The sequence below is a fragment of the Choloepus didactylus genome, chromosome 17 (assembly GCF_015220235.1).
Source record: "Choloepus didactylus isolate mChoDid1 chromosome 17, mChoDid1.pri, whole genome shotgun sequence".
NCBI lineage: Eukaryota > Metazoa > Chordata > Mammalia > Pilosa > Megalonychidae > Choloepus > Choloepus didactylus.
This window is the reverse complement of record NC_051323.1, coordinates 21,352,111-21,368,697: the sequence shown is the minus strand read 5'-3', so window position 1 is coordinate 21,368,697 and position 16,587 is coordinate 21,352,111. Positions and strand designations below refer to the sequence as shown.

Genomic DNA, 16,587 nt, shown 5'->3' with positions numbered 1-16,587 from the left:
AGCTTTTCAAGGGTCAAGGGGATACTGCTTGGCACTTAAGTTACACCATTTACCCCGTCAAGATCCTTCACAACTTTAAACTCTAATTACATCCCAGCCATCAGCTGGCTCAGGCCCGTTGGTATTTCAGACACCATTTCTTATGTGTATTTATTGCCTTCTCACTCTCTCTCTCCATAAATCTAGAAGAAAAGATTTATATCATAAATATTGACATAGAACTGAGTCTGGCACTTTCTAAGTGCTTTATATACATTGTCTCATGTAATCCTTACAAATACCCTATGAAGTAGGTTCAGTTGTTATCTCCACTTTACAAATGGGGAAACCGAGGCATGGAGTGGTCAAGCAGCTCACCCAGACTCACAGTACCCAAGGGTCACAGTTAAGATTTGAACTCAGACCATCTGGCTCCAGACTCTGCTTTAATTACTGTGCTATTAAACACTGATGATTTTTATCCTTAGGCACCTGCCCATCATGTCAAATTTAAATAGATGAAAAAGGAATCATTCCGTCTCCCGCTAATAGGAATCTGAAAGCAAGTAGAACAGAAGCCCTAGAAATATCCTGAGAGTTTCTAACCTAGAAACCACCCCTAATGAATACATACCTAAGCAGCGAGCAAACAAGGAACGTTGTGCAGATAAAGCCAAAGTGCAGGAGAGCTGTATCTTGAGCCACGTGGCTCCATGGCTGTGGAGGCTTAGAGGTTCAATGCCCCGTGTTTCACAAACCTAGCAACACAGCCATCTTAGAAACATCTATTAGAAAATTCTCTCAGGACACACCTCTCTGTGACCAGATCTATGCAAAAACATTTACAACATTAATAATCTACACACCTCAGAACAAAGTCCACACACAGTCTCCGTCAGCTGGCTACTGCTTTTCTCCAGCCTCACCCCCAAAATCCACAAGCACAACCCTCAGGCCTCCGAGCCCTGGCAGACGCTACTCCCTCTGCCTGCCAGTGTGGCCCTCTTCACCACAATCTGCCCAACTAACTCCTCTTCAGTCTTCAAAACACAGCCCCAAAGTCACTTCCTCTGAGAAGCCTTCCCTGATGTCACTCAAAGAACAAGTTTGGGTCCCCTCTTTCTATCCACAGCCCCTTGTGCAGCCACGCGTTGGCACGTGGGCCATGTGAGTGTGGAAATATTTGTTAGTACTGCCCCCAAGATGGTGAGACTGTCAAGGGCAGCGTGTCTTATTTGTTCCTCTGGCACTCAGCACATCACAGGAACTGAGACTTTGTTGAATAGAAGGATAAATAGATAAAGGAATCTTCCATAGTTTCTTGTTGAAGAACATAAAATGAAATAAAAGCTTATATGTATATATGTACATATATGCACAGGTATGTGCACACGTGCATGCATACATATATACTTATACATATACATGTACTTTGCTTTAAGATATATGTCTAATTTTTAATGCAATGCAGCATTAAAAACCCAAGAAAGTCACTCCCAATCTGCTTTTGAAAAGGAGGAAAAAGAGGATCACAGAGTTATTTAATGCAAGGTGTTTACAAATCTTCCCTCAATTAGTATCTGTGGTCTGAATAAAATGTATGTGTCTGTGTTTTTAAGACCTCATGGTGAAGTGCTTGGAACTCTGCAGCACGTTTCCTGGGATTAAATCCAAGCTCTGCCACTTTCCAGCTATGTGACCCCGGGCAAGTTACTTCTCCGTGCCTCAGTTTCATCAGCTGTCAAATGGGGCTAATAATAGTACCATTTCTTAGGGTTGCTGTGGGAATTAAACAAGGCTATATAGAACTGTGCCTGGACCCCAGTAATAGCTCTGTAAGTGTTACCTTGTATTATTATTATTATTATTATTATTATTATTATTATGTAAATTCTATCGTGATCAATAAAATACAAACTCATTTCAAGGTGTTACTGAGTTCTTAGAGCAGCTTTTGGTTATTCTGGACATTAACTGTGTATATGAAAGTACAACTACTATCTATGGCACTTTTCACTCTTTCGATGCGGAAAATGGGTCTCTATTTTGACAAAAAGGCTGCAGAGTGCTGCCCTAGGGATAAAACCTTGGGAAACTGCCCGCAATGAAAACTACAAGCCAGTTATTCTTGGGTAGGTCAGGTGTGTGTCTAGGTTTCTAAGGCCTTTCATTGTGCTGGACCATGGCCCCACAAGCCGTAACGTGGTTCATGATTTTATACCCCTCATTGTCACGCCTAAGAGCACCAGGAAGAAATTTTTTTTTTTTTTTTTTTTTAGGCAGATTTCATAGCAGGAGCTGACACCTTCCACTTCCAAGGTCTCAAAAATGCCCTCCTAGACCCACTGTACAAGGAGAGATGTTCGTTGTATTCCAAGCCCCCAAAAGTCAGGATGAAAAAAGGCCCAGAAAAAGGCATTCCTAAGCAGGCTGTAAAGCAACTACTGGGAAGAAAATTTTTCTTCTGAGCCTCAGGATACATCCGGCCAGCCCAGAGAGCAGAGCTGCGACCCTCCATTCTACTTCATCTTGTCTGTTCCGTCCTGTCCATCCCCAACCCCACCCCCAGTTTGGTGCTCACACCTTTTGGTATTTAAGACATATTTTAGTCACTGCAACCTGGTGAGAACACAGCTGGATGTGTGAAATCATCTTCCATTACACATTCTGATAAGGAAGTTGGGCCATCACTTTCAAGACAGGAAATTGAGAGAGATTGAGTGAATCTGTAAATCAAATAGCTGCTGAGCCTGCTATGGTGGACGTCTGTGTCTGGCTGGATTAAAACAGTTAAAGGCCCTTCACTGACAGGTAACCAGATGCTCCTGGCTGTTCCCCCAACTCAGAAGCTGGGGGTCTGGGCTAGGGGTCCCAGAGCACAAAGCTGCTGCCTCGCCGGAAAGCCACTGTGTTCACAATTTCATCACCGTAAGGCTAACGAGAAAGAGGATGCCTCAAGGTGATGGCCCAAGTTCTGAGGTTCTTGACTTCTCTTTACCAAGCTCCTGGGTGTCAATGCTGGGCAGTCAGTCCCAGAACACAAACAGTTCACAGATTCCCAGCAGCCACCAAGCGCTCCAGGGATGGGGGAAGGCTGTTGCCGTCAAGCTAAAGCATCTCAGCCCACAAGGCAGGGGCCAAGCCCAGGGTGGGTACCACTGCTTCCTCCCATCGAGCAGTTGCAAAGTGTGGTTGGGGGCTGAAAAAGCAGATTTCTGGGCCACACCCACTAGAAACTCTGATTTGGGGGCCCAGGAATCTGCATTTTAACAAGTTCGGTAGGATGACTTATGCACACTAAGACATGAGAACCTCTGCCTTGGGACTAAATGCAGGTGATAAAAAGCACCATAAAGATACAGTTCTTGCTTCACCACCCATGCATCACAGACAATAATAGGACTTGAGCAGCAGCTAAGGGAGTACCTAGGAGATGTGGTACCTCCCAACTACCTTATATATGTTAGTGTCTTAATCCTCAAAAACAACCCTGAGAAGTCAGTTGCATTATCATTCCCATTTTACAGATAAGGAAACCAAGGCGCAGAGAGATTAAGTAACTTGTCCAAGGTCACACAGCTCATGAGTGGCAGAGGTGGAATTTGAACTGTTTTCAGTCTTCACTGTCAGGAGACTACCCCAGAGCCCGGAGCGCAGAAAGGCCCAGCTTCTCTGTTGAAACCTGGAGGTATCAGGTTCTCAAAATTTCCACCAAGTCTAGTTGCATCAGGCCACTGGTGAAGAGTTTGGATGAGCATCCCCAAACCCTGAAGTAAACTGGCAATGAGGCTCTGGGAGAACTTAGGGTGCAGGGAAATGAGACCTGGGTGCCAGGTGCCAGGAACAGTGCAGCACCACCCACTGTGGCTGGAAGTGGGGGTCCCCCTGCTACAGAAGGAGCAGCTCTGCCTGAGCCTCAGGGACAGCTGTAGTCACCGGAGAGGGACCGGACAATCTTCATCCAACCATGCTTGTCTGCAAGGCAGGAAGGCAGCCAGGCCTCTTTTTGCTTTTTAAAATGCAGCCTTTTTTTTTTTTTTTATTAAATTCAGTTTTATTGAAATACATTCACACACCATACAATCACCCATGATATACAGTCCACTGTCCACAGTATGATAACATAGTTATGCGTTCATCACCACAATCTATCTCTGAACATTTTCCTTACATCAGAAAGAACCAGAACAAGAATAAAAATAAAATGTAGCCTTTTCTGATGATTATAGTATTAAAACATGCCTACTGTAAACAACACGGAGACAAAGGAAAGCAGAAAGGAAATAAAAATCACCTATATTCCTAATAACCAGAGATAATTACTGTTAACACTATATGTTTTGTATTGTAGTTTTGCACTTGTATGCATATACTTTATAAGAATTGGATATTATAGCATTCAATTTTATATACTACTTTCCCTATTTATATATCATGTGCATTTTCCCCTATCATTAAACGGTTTTCATCAACATGATTCATAATTGCCTATCTACCTGTTCTGTAACTATTCCCTTCCGGCTGACATATAAGATGGCTCCTTTTCACTATAATGATTAATAACCTAACATCTGATTGGTTTTGTAGAATAGATCCCTAAGAATGCAATTGCTTTTAAAATGAACAATTTTAAAGTTCTCGGTACCTAACACTAACTTATTTCCCAGAAAGGTTCTCAGCAATATACACAGCTGTCTCACCTCACTCACACTAGTATTCGGTATTGCCATTCCCAAAAATGCCAATTTGTTAGATTAAAAAAATAGCCAATCATTTCATTTGTATTTGAATGTTCATCAGTAAAGGCAGTCAATATCTTTCACATTTTATTTATCTCCCTTATTTTGCTTCTGTGACTAGCTCATATTCCTTGTCTATTTACCTTTTGGAATATTGTTTTTCTCATTGGCTTTTAAGGTATATGTGGGTAGGCAGAGGTAGGGTGTGTGTGTGTGTGTGTGTGTGTGTGTGTGTGTGTGTGTGTGTGTGTGTGTGTGTGTATACAGATACCCAATTGATGTCTTTACAACATTTGGACTTCCCATCCTCACACATGTCTTTTTCTTCATTTGACCAGATATTTTTGAATCTCTTTGCAGTGATTAATAGTATTTATTCTTCTTCATTTTTGGTTAGGACTATTTTCAGGTAATTTAATATTTTGGGTTGCTACTGTCATTGTGACCTTTTCCCCATAATGTCTAGTTATTAATTGCTAATTGACAGGAAAGCTATTGGTGTTTGCCTGTTCAACCAGACATCTTGTTTCTTACTGTTTAACAATAATCATTCATAATTAATTGCTTCCGATCTTTTTCAGTTCACCACCTTGGATTTGCTGGGTATAGAATCATCTGTAAGTGATGATAGTGTGTCTGTCTGTCTATCTATCTTATCTTTGCCTGATGCACTGGAAGACTCTCCAAGCATGATGATTGACAATCTTACTGTTTTCCCAATTTGAACAGAATTTTCTTTTGTAGTTCACATTAAGAACGGTTTTGGCTGCTGATTTAAGATAAATTTCCTTTTTTGTGTTTAAAAATAAATGCTTCCATTCATTACTAAGCTCCTAAAGTTTGCTGTGCTTGTTTAAACCAGGAATGTTGGTTGTATTTTATAAAGTGCTCTTTTAGAAGTTACTGAGATGATTCTGCATCTTTGATCTATTGGTGAGAGATATGAATTTCTCTAATATTAAACCACCTTTGTATTATAGAAATAATTATCCTTGATGACTGTGGATTGCTTTTTTGAAACACATTGATAAAATACAGGCAAACTATTTTTATTTAGTGTCATTACAGATTAGATATCTTTTCCAGTATCTTTCCATGAATCTATACTAATTATATATTTTTGAGCTCTTTCCCACTATTGGATCAATTTGTATGCTAACACCACAGATCCCACAAGGAACACACTGCAGATGAATGGTCTGTGAGCAAATGTACCCTCAGAAAGGCTCAATCTTTTATTTCTAGCCCTTAGCATGTTCAAAAACAGAGATATAATTGTACATATTCCCTGCTGGTATTTAGCCTTCTATTGCCTCACCAAACGTGCAAGACTCAGATCCAAAGAGGGCCTGCTAAGGTCAGACACCAGGGGTAGGCCACTCATGAGCTTAATAAAGAGACAAGAAGAAGATGTGGTCCCGTGGCCTGCCCCGTCCCTTTAAACACACAGCAGCTTATCAGCAACACACATTTTCAAAAACATCAGGGGTCAGTCAAAATATGACCACGTGTTCTGCGGCTAGTACAAATACAAAGGACCTCTGATGTGAGCGTGTCAAAATGAAGCAAAGAGTCCATCAGGGTCTCTTGATAACATTTTCATTTCCCCCTTTATAAATGTTAAATAGCACAGAAAAATTTTATACTGATCATCCTCCAAATAAATCACTCATCAATTTCCTCCCCTCCCCAATCTGGCATACATCTTTCTGGCAGTGGGTTTTCTTTTGCATTATATCCTTTAGTATCATGTGGGAAAATGTGGGCAAGTGGTAACGAAGATAGGTGGTGAATCAACTGAAGGAACACAATCTGGGGAGCGGGCTCTCGTGGACATCACAGAAAGAGGACTCTTGCTCTTCTCAAAGGATTTACTAACCACATGGGCACGGCGCAAAGTCAACTGGCCGCCAGTGGCCTTTTCAGTGCAGCTTCTTCTGGGCTCTCTGGTTTCTCAAACCCACCATGCACATGCCCTCCTTGGGGCTTCTTCTTTTTTTTTTTTTTTTTTAAATCTTCATTTTTATTGAGATATATTCACATACCACACAGTCATACAAAACAAATCGTACTTTCGATTGTTTACAGTACCATTACATAGTGGTACATTCATCACCCAAATCAATCCCTGACACCTTCATTAGCACACACACAAAAATAACAAGAATAATAATTAGAGTGAAAAAGAGCAATTGAAGTAAAAAAGAACACTGGGTACCTTTGTCTGTTTGTTTCCTTCCCCTATTTTTCTACTCATCCATCCATAAACTAGACAAAGTGGAGTGTGGTCCTTATGGCTTTCCCAATCCCATTGTCACCCCTCATAAGCTACATTTTTATACAACTGTCTTCGAGATTCATAGGTTCTGGGTTGTAGTTTGATAGTTTCAGGTATCCACCACCAGCTACCCCAATTCTTTAGAACCTAAAAAGGGTTGTCTAAAGTGTGCATAAGAGTGCCCACCAGAGTGACCTCTCGGCTCCTTTTGGATTCTCTCTGCCACTGAAGCTTATTTCATTTCCTTTAACATCCCCCTTTTGGTCAAGAAGATGTTCTCCGTCCCATGATGCCAGGTCTACATTCCTCCCCGGGAGTCATATTCCATGTTGCCAGGGAGATTCACTCCCCTGGGTGTCTGATCCCACGTAGCGGGGAGGGCAGTGATTTCACCTTTCAAGTTGGCTTAGCTAGAGAGACAGGGCCACATCTGAGCAACAAAGAGGCATTCGGGACCTCCTTGGGGCTTCTGCAGTGCTGTTCTCTCTTCCGCATGAAATCTTTTCCTCTCAAATATCCTCACCTGCTTTAGGCATTTGCTCAGGGTCATTTTTCTCCAATGCCCCTCCCCTGGCCCCCTGCATAAAACAGAACATTCACCTTGCATCATTCTCGATTCCTTTGTCCCATTTTATTTTTCTTATAGTACTCCTTAATACCGGCATTATATTTGTACGTGTGCGTGTAATTACATACTATCATGTCTGCCTTTCCCAGGGAAGAATAAAGTCCTTAAGAGCGGGGCCTCTGTTTTGATCAGGGCAAAATCCTCTTGCACTTAGAAGGAGGTCTGGCATATAGTGAGTGCCATTTAGTAAGATTTGTTGATGGAATGAATGACTCAATGAATTAATCTGGATTGGAGATGCTGATCTTTGTCTCCTCAAGTGCTAAAGTGGGACTCTGCCCTGCCCAGGGCCTAAGCTGCCCACTGGCACCTTGTTACCCTGCAGCCTTCTTCCTCCCCAGCCCGCCACAGTCGATGGGTGACCACTTGTCTAAGGGAGACCAACCAATGTGATTCTCTTTCTTGGGAATCTGAGCTGAGAGGCCCAGTGCCTGGATCACTTGGTATTGGGTGTTATCTGCAGGGCAGGCATGAGAATAAATGACCACAAACCCTGAGATCCTTGCAGGCACCATGGCTCCTGCACCCCCTGGGGCCTGGCTGCTCAGCGTTTTCTTGGATTCTCTGACAGCTGAGTCCTTATAATCAACCCCCTTCTGCCTGAGCTGATGTCTAGTCTGGTTCTGTTCTTGCAGCCAAAGATGCTAACTATGCAGATGATGCCACAGCCCAGAAGAGAGAACAATCAGATAGAAAACCGGCCCAGCACCATGGGCCAAAGTGAGCAAGATGCAATTGAACAAAGAGAATACAAAGCACAGTTTGGTACTCTGATTAAAAATGAGAAGCCTGGATAGGGCAGAAGTTGCTGTTTTCTTCAAAGAAATCCATCATGGTAGATCATGGTTTAGTCTGTGTTTATGATTTAACTTTGAGATGTCAAAAATTATCTGCCTGGCCCTAAGCTCTTGGATGGCAGGGCTCATATTTAATTCTCATGTATATGCACAATGCTTTGCATGAGGTCATACTTGATAAATGTACACTAAATAAATGTTGAAAACTAAAAACTGGGAGAATAGCAAGGTTAGATTTTTAAAAATCCATGAGTTTGCCATTTACCTTGCTTCCTTCAACAGATGGTAGATGCTCTCTTAACTATCCTCTTCTTAAGCCACACCCTGATCTACCCACTCCCACTCTCTCCATTCCTTTGCTAAAAGGTCTAGACTGATGCCTTCCCCTTAGCATGCAAAAGCTCACAGTTACTTGGCTGCTCTCATTTACTAGCCCATTTCTATTCTTACCAGTGAGGCTGTATATTTACCGAGAGGTCATTTGTGTTTATTCCCAAACCTGTTTGTCGGTTGTACTCATTACTGTATTTACGTAATTTAATTACATATTACATACACTAATGAAATATCTGTGCATGAGGAAAGAGCTGTTGTTTCTATTATAAGTTGACTGTTTTGGAAAGATTTGATAAAGATGAATAGATTAAAAAATTGCTTTCAAATTAGGTTAGGGGTGGTCAACTATAAAAGAATATAAAAGATTATAAAAGACTAGGTGTATGGGTGGAGGAAGGGATGTACCTGTCTAGAAAGATTTTATGGCATTTACTCTGCAAGGGTCTAAATTCTTACACTAAAGAAATCAAATTTGGAAAGTATAGAGGATACAGTATGAGTACAGTTTATGTAAGATGATGCAAAACACCAGTACGTAAATCCATTCAAAGCTAAAAGAAAAGTATCGTGAAGCAATCACCTGCCCTTCCTTTATGTGATATACTCAGAACTTCTCTAGTCTAAGCCATTCAAGTTCATTTTTTTTTTAAATGTTGGTCATGACCCACAAAGTGGTTTTGTGGCTCACAAAAGACACTGGCTTAAGCCCATTCCTTCATCTCACTGATGGGGGAGCTGAGGTTTGTAGACAAGTGAGAGATATATTAAGGTTGCAAAGACAATGAATCAGTGTAATAACCCTTGATTCTATATCCCGTCACCTTTCTACCACCCTGGGCAGCCTTCCTTCAACAAGCAACTGACCCAGCACAATTTCCTTTGCAAATAGTAGAAGGTGCAAAGAGCTACTGGATAACAAGGACTGGAAAGAATACTTCATTATCTCCTGATACTCCTTGTCTCTCTGTATATTCTCTAAAGCAAAGAGAGTAGCTGCACACACAGGTGTATGTGGTTTTATCCCCAAACTAACACATACCCATCTCTTGTGCTACAGACACATATTTGGAACACGTGGGCCTTCTAATTTTAGAATGACTTCAGCTCCACCTGGGAAAACTCCAGACAATGGAACAGGGAAGCAGTTTGCAGTTCTGAAAAGCTTTTGTTAGGCGAGGTGAGCAATAAACAGATCCCTTGCTGGCTGGCTGACCTATGTTCTACCTGTTTTCTAAACAAAGCCTTCAAAGACTTTTCTCTATAATCTGATTAGCTCTCCTCCCTCTGGGCATGCCCAGCCCGGTGTCCCTGCTGAGATCTGACCATCATTCCAAGCAAACTGCTAATGGTGACATGCCCCAGGGATTATCACCCACTGTGAACTCTCTGCTCTCTCTTGTCATCACCTCTGAAAAGTCTCCCCAACCCTGGCCTAAGCAAGCCTTCTTATAGGCGCTGATTCCAGGTGGCTGTCATTACACACAGGCTCGAGGAAGCAACAGAAGTTCCAAGGTGTAAAGAACCACTCTGGGTACTCAGCTCTGGGAAGGCTAACAGCAGGGGGAAACCGGGAACTGAGCCAGGTCCTCGCCACACCCCCCAGTCATGACAGTGGGCGGCCTGGGAACTTGCAACATTTCTGAAGGTTAAGCAAGCAGCCACCCAACAACTTCTTCATCAGGGTACATTCCGTCCCTTTTAAGGGGCATTAAAAGGTGTCTTTTGAAGATCGGTCATAACTCCTTCCCTGGGAGGGTATGACATTCTCCACGGCAGGTGCCGCCACCCTCACCTGCCGCCAGCTAATGTTTCTCTGCATGCTTTGCAAATTGACAAGCAACCCGATAAAAATGTTCTGCCTCAACTCCCAGTCTACTGATTTCCCTCCTGTAGCAATTATTTTCCAAGCCATGCTCTAAGCCGTCAGCTGAGGGTAACTTGCATTGATATGAGGCTCGCATTGTGGGCTCCAGTTTGTTTTGTCACCTGTTTGGTGGGCTCCTTGAGGTCAGGGACAGAGAAGGCCAGCTGCTTTGTATAGCCCCAGCAACTAGAATGTTACACCTGTTATGAAAATATCGTCTAGTCCCAAGAGAAGTAAAGACATGGCGGCCAATCGATCGTGCGGTATTTTCTAAAAGCCTGAAGGCAGCCTTCTAATCCTTCCCACCACAGCCTGCCAAGCAGTACCTCTCAACCCAGCAGATGGGTCACGTAGACCTTTCCTGATTCAAGTCCAACAGACGAGGGAAAGAGGAACCAGATAAATAACTTGCCCAGGGACTTGGCAAAACTGAGACCAACTGGGCCCAACACCCAGGGTCCTGACCTCCAGCCGAAGAAGAAACCAATGAAACCTCAACAGGAAAGATCAGGGGCAATTGTGAAGTAAGAAGAACATGGAAAAAAAAAATTTTTTTTTTTCTAAAAAGCACAAGAAAGCCACATGGGATCAGCCCATGCTCCTTCAAGCCAACACACCACCCTTGACTGGCACATGGAGTCTGTGATTTTCTCTCCACGAAGCTCCATCAAAATGTCAGGACCTTAGTGCTGGCTGGGCACTGCACACCTCCAGGGGCACCACTCACGCCTTTCCAGTGGGAACAGGGTAAAAAGTACCTCCAATCAAGTCATCGACACATTCCCACAACTCTACCTGGAGTTGTGCAATGTGCAATCTGCATAATCACATATGTGCTGCCCTTCAGTGAATGGGTTGAAGTGCATGAAAATGTGTGCCTTGGAAAGTGGCCACGGCAGAGACAGTGGGAAACTGTGACATGACAGTCTCCCCAGAAATGTCTGCAGTTAGACATGTATGTGCTGGCTGTATCTACAAAAGGCAAGTAATTTGCTTTTGATCACATCTTATTTAGGGCAATTTAAGGGCTGGTCTGCAGTGCAATGGAAAGCCCAGCTGGGCACCTGGAGGCAGCTATTTCAATGAGACTTCCTGTTCTGATATTTGCCTGGGCACCAAGCTCAGGGCTGGAGCCACAGTGGGGACAGAAAATGTGCAGATGACTTGATTGGAGGTATTTTTTACCCATTAGCCTCAGATTCTAATTTGCCATTGTCAGAACTTATAATTTCTAATTTTCTAAGTGAAAAATTTTTTATTGTAAAAGAAATCAATATTCATTGTAAAAATAAAAAATAAAAAAATAATCCAGATTGGGGAAAAAAAAAAAAAATCTCAGGGCCTTGCCCCAAGTCTTCCTATAGCCCCCCGCTCTGGGGCTCTCATCCAGGTGTGTGTCTAAACCTCTTCTAGCCACCCTGCTTTCCACCCCACCAATGCTTAGATTGAAGAGACTTGCACCTCTGCTCCATCGTGCATAAGGTCCTTGTACCTTTGGTGCTAAAACTACCCATCTCCACACCTAAATGGATAGTTCTGTATTTAGTGACTGGGCCCACAACATCCACAGCATAAGGGAGGGGGAGGGATTCAGACGTAAGCCAGGATATAACTGAGCATGTTTTACAAAAACACTGTTTACCTGAAAGGAAATATAAGCAGAAAGCAAAATACAAAAACATGAAAGTAAATGTAAATTAAAATGAAGAGCCATCAAATGGAACACAACACAAACCACCCTCCATATTTGAGGATCGAAGAAAAAGGGATTACTTAACTTTTGTTGATATGATAATGGGACTATGGTCATGTTTTCAAAACTCCTTATCTGTTGTACACTTTGGATGATTGTATGGTATGTGAATATATTTCAATAAAATTACATTAAAAAAAGTCCTTATCTGTTAGATGCACATAATAAAGTGTTCACGAGTTAAATGGGCTTTGATTTAAAATACTCCAGCACAGGGAAAAAAAAAATTAAAATGGCAGGGGGAATAGATGGGAGAAAAATGGCAGAGGGTTGGTAATTATTCAAGCTAGGTGATGAGTTTAGGGGGATTGATTTCCTTATTACTTGTCTCTTGTGTATGAAAATTTCTATCATAAGAAAATACTTACAGTTTTACTTATTGAATTAGCCAAGAGTTAAACACACACACACACACACTCCAATGCTGCCAGAGTGAGCGTGGCTAGTGGGGGGTAGTCCCCAGTTTGAGGGGCACCCCCACGGAATTACAGCCTTGTCAGGGGAGGACAGCCTGGGGGTGAGGTGGGCGTGGTCAAAGCCTACTGGGGCCTGAGACGTCTTGGAAGAGACAGGAAGGTCACCTGGAAGGAAGGGAAAGTTAGGCAGATGCCCGAATCAGTCACAAAGCACTTGACCTTGGAGGGGTAACACAGTAATCACCACCGGAACTCGTGTCCTAGCCCAGCCTCTCTGGATTCGTGCCTGGGACCAATGGAGCAGGGCAGGGAGTAAGTGGAAATGAAGAGTTATCTCATTAAACTGCAGTGGCACCCAATGGAAGCAGTGGTACCCAGTGGAAGTGACAGCATCACTGGGCGCAAGTTCCATAGCTCAGCCACCCATCAAACAGCAACACGGAGGCTGGAGGGCAGCCCACTTCCCTCCTCCACGGACCACCAAGCCACTCTGGGGTCTCAAGGCCCCCTGGACATGAGGAGTCGTGGCACTGCCCCTGCGCCTTCCCATCCCTTCTGGGGCTGCCCTCAGCCAGCTCTTGGGTGATGCACAGCATAGCAGGCCCTCAACTGCTTTCTGAACATACGACAGCATGAAGGAGAATAAACCTCGGAGACGTGTGCATGGCAGAAACATCCTCAGAGAAGGAAGAGGGGACACAGGCTGCTCACTACTGCCACAAGGATAGTCGTTTCCTGGATAAATGAAGCAGGTCCATCTGTGTTTGCCCAGGAGGGGCTGAGAAAACCCACAGGGTCTATGCAAGAGCCACGCCAGGCCCCCAGGAAGGAGGCTCAGGTAAGGCATTCCCTAGGCTTTGCTCAACTGTATGACCAGATGGAGACTGGGAGAAGGGGGCAAAATAGCCAGGAGGACCCTTCTCTGTGGATGGTAGCGTCAGCACTTGCCATCACTGCAACCTATCACCTGAAAGTGACTCAGTAGGGAACCTGGATCTTTACCTGCCTGGTCTTACAGTGGGGGATGGGGCGGGGGCAGGTGTGGGGGGAGCTGGTGGGAAGGTTCTGTAAGGGGGATGGGAAACCAGGGAAGGAGGCCTGGGACAGAGGCCTCCATCCCACCCATCTGGCCCAACCTCAAGGCCTTTGTGTCTCAGCTCCACCCAGTTTGGCCTAGAAGGGTGCACAAAGGGCAGGGAAAACACAGGTAGTATCTCACCCCATGCAGATGCATGAAGAGAATAGTGACAATTATCAGAACAGGTGGTAACCCCAAAGTGGCCCGGTGTCTGGTTCTCTCCACTGATGCCCTGTGTATAAAGGTGGCTGGGGTATTAGGACTTTCTAGTGTGGGGCAGGTTCCCAGAGATCTATCTGCAGGAGGGGCTGAAGGGGCTCCTGGGGGCAAGTGCATCCTAGGAAGGGGGTCAGGGCAATTCCAAAAACAACATGGTGGTGGCTCCAGGATACCCTCCCCAGGCATTTGCATCTGAGTCCTTTGTGGTGTGGGAGGTAATTAAAAAGCTGGGGAACTGCTTTCTGGAAACTCTGGTACACGCTGGACTCCAGAAGCACTGCTTTGGAATGGACACACTCACACTCCTCCGCTCCCAGCTTCAACCAAGCATATCATGGAGGAAGAGGGGCATTTTCCCTCGTGTCATCATGGACCACCAGAGCGCATCAGTGATAACAGCCAAAGGGAGACTAGGGGGCTGCAGAAGCAGTGGCACCCTGTGGAAGCAGTGGCACCCAGTGGAAGTGGCATTATCACCTCCATTGTGTTTGGAGAGAATGATCTGGAAGAGGAAAAGAGCAAAAATACCAGGGACACTGGTGGATGGTTAGAGAATTTATGAGAACATAAGAAACACACCCTGGAACTCCCCTGAAATAACTAGGGGGACATAAGAGGGGGCCACTGCAGTAACAGATGGGGACGAAAGTCAGTGAAACATACCCCGTGTTAACAAGGGAATAGAGAAACTGGCTTCCTCATGCAATGCTGGTAAAAAAATCAGCACAAATCATTTGGAAAGTGATTCGGCAGTTCATACCATGGGTTATAAATATATTTATTCTTGCTTCTGGAGCTATATCCTGGGGAAAGAATCCAAAACAGGGAGAGGCTTCTAGACATGAAGATGTAGCATCATAACTCAACAACTGGAAGCAACACAATTATCCAGTGGGGAGTGCCTAATTCAATTATACACGTCCACTCAAATGGAACATCATGACGTTTTAAAAGGATACATTTCAAGACCTTCCAGCAACATGGAAAAATGCACAACCCTAAAACTCCAGCAAGAATCAAATCGTTTCCTCACTGTCACTAATTGCATAAAAATATTTACACTCATGGACAGAGACTAAAGGCAATGCACAAATGTGACGGCGGTTGCTCACTGTAGCCCTATGAGTATCTGAGTGGTTTGTCTCCTGCATATCCCCAACTTTCCAAAATGTGAATATAGGATCTTAAAAATGAAAACAGGAAAATATTACTAAAACTATCAAAACATAAACCAGAATAGAACTAAACGAAGATCACCAGGCAATAGGTTTCAGGAACCCGGGTTCCTCTTTAGGGATGCTCATGCAGTTAGAGGACGGCAGACAGTTCTGGGCTCCCCCATTGCCCAGCACGGTTGCCCGCTCTGTCTGAGCAGCTGGCGGGAGCTGGGGGAGCTGAGCTGCCCCCCGCAGGCCTACAGTTCAGACATTTCCCTGAGGGCTGCCTCTGCCCTAGTGATGAGAGGGCCGAGGGCTCGGGGGCAACCTGGGGTTTGGGGGACAAACCAGGGGCTCAGGGGACAAACCAGGGACTTGGAGAAAAACCAGGGGCTCAGGGGACAACTGGGGGCTTGGGGGACAAACCAGGGGTTCAGGGGAGAAACAGGAGTTTGGGGGACAAGCTGTGGCTTGGGGAAAAACCAGGGGCTCAAGGGATAAACAGGGATTTGGGGGACAAACTGGAGGCTCAAGGGATAAACGGGGGCTTGGGGGACAATGGGGGGCTCAGTGGGCAGGAACCCAGGGAGGAAACTTTTCAAGGTGAGAGCTTGATCTCCACAAATGAGCCAGGTCTGCTCCCCTTCCCGCACCCCATGCCCCACAAACATATCAAGAAGAAGTTGGACTCACCACTCAGGGTGGATGTGGTGTTCTCCAGGGCCTGGCACACGACTAGTAAAATACCTGTGAGAGGGAAGAAGACATAAAAGATGAGAGTCTACTCAGCAAATGGCCTTCTCAGAGGATTCAAGAGTAGGATGTTTGAAAGGCAAAGACTTGGTGGTTTTACAAATTAGCTGGCAGGCAGGACGGGTGACGTAATTTATGGAGCCCAGCGTGAAACGGAAATGCAGGACCCTGAACTTGGCGTGGAGCTGCCAGCGGCTGACACACCCTGCACTGAGATGCTGTGGGGCGTGCGCACCCAGCCCTGACCTTCTGGGTCCAGGTCCCACTGGGGACTGAGTACAGCAGGGACAAAAACCCACCCAGGGGAGGCGGTGGTGGTGGGGGGGGCAGCAGGAGGCAGGAGCAGGTGAGCCGAGGCCCCAAGCCCCCGGCACATGCTCCATTGTCCCCTTGAACCTCACGCACAAAGCACAGATTTGAAGATCAAACAAGGAAGAATTTCAAGACTATGTTTGCAAAACATTAACCCCAAACTCAAGAGTCCAGGAGGCCGGCCCCTGCCAACAGATGACCTTCTGTGCCCTCACATTACAGTAACAGAGGTTTCCAGAAACAGAGCAACAAGAGTCCAATGAAGAAGGAAACTCGTA

At 44.7% G+C, this 16,587-nt stretch overlaps 1 protein-coding gene across 1 annotated transcript in view; it reads right to left on the bottom strand.

The window, feature by feature from the left end:
- TGFA (transforming growth factor alpha) overlaps positions 1-16,587 on the bottom strand; it is a 106,040-nt gene that overhangs the window by 53,811 nt on the left and 35,642 nt on the right. Inside the window, exon 4 of the mRNA XM_037806610.1 lies at positions 15,938-15,991. Within this exon, the coding sequence (XP_037662538.1) occupies positions 15,938-15,991 (54 nt within the window). The remainder of the gene's footprint in view (positions 1-15,937; positions 15,992-16,587) is intronic.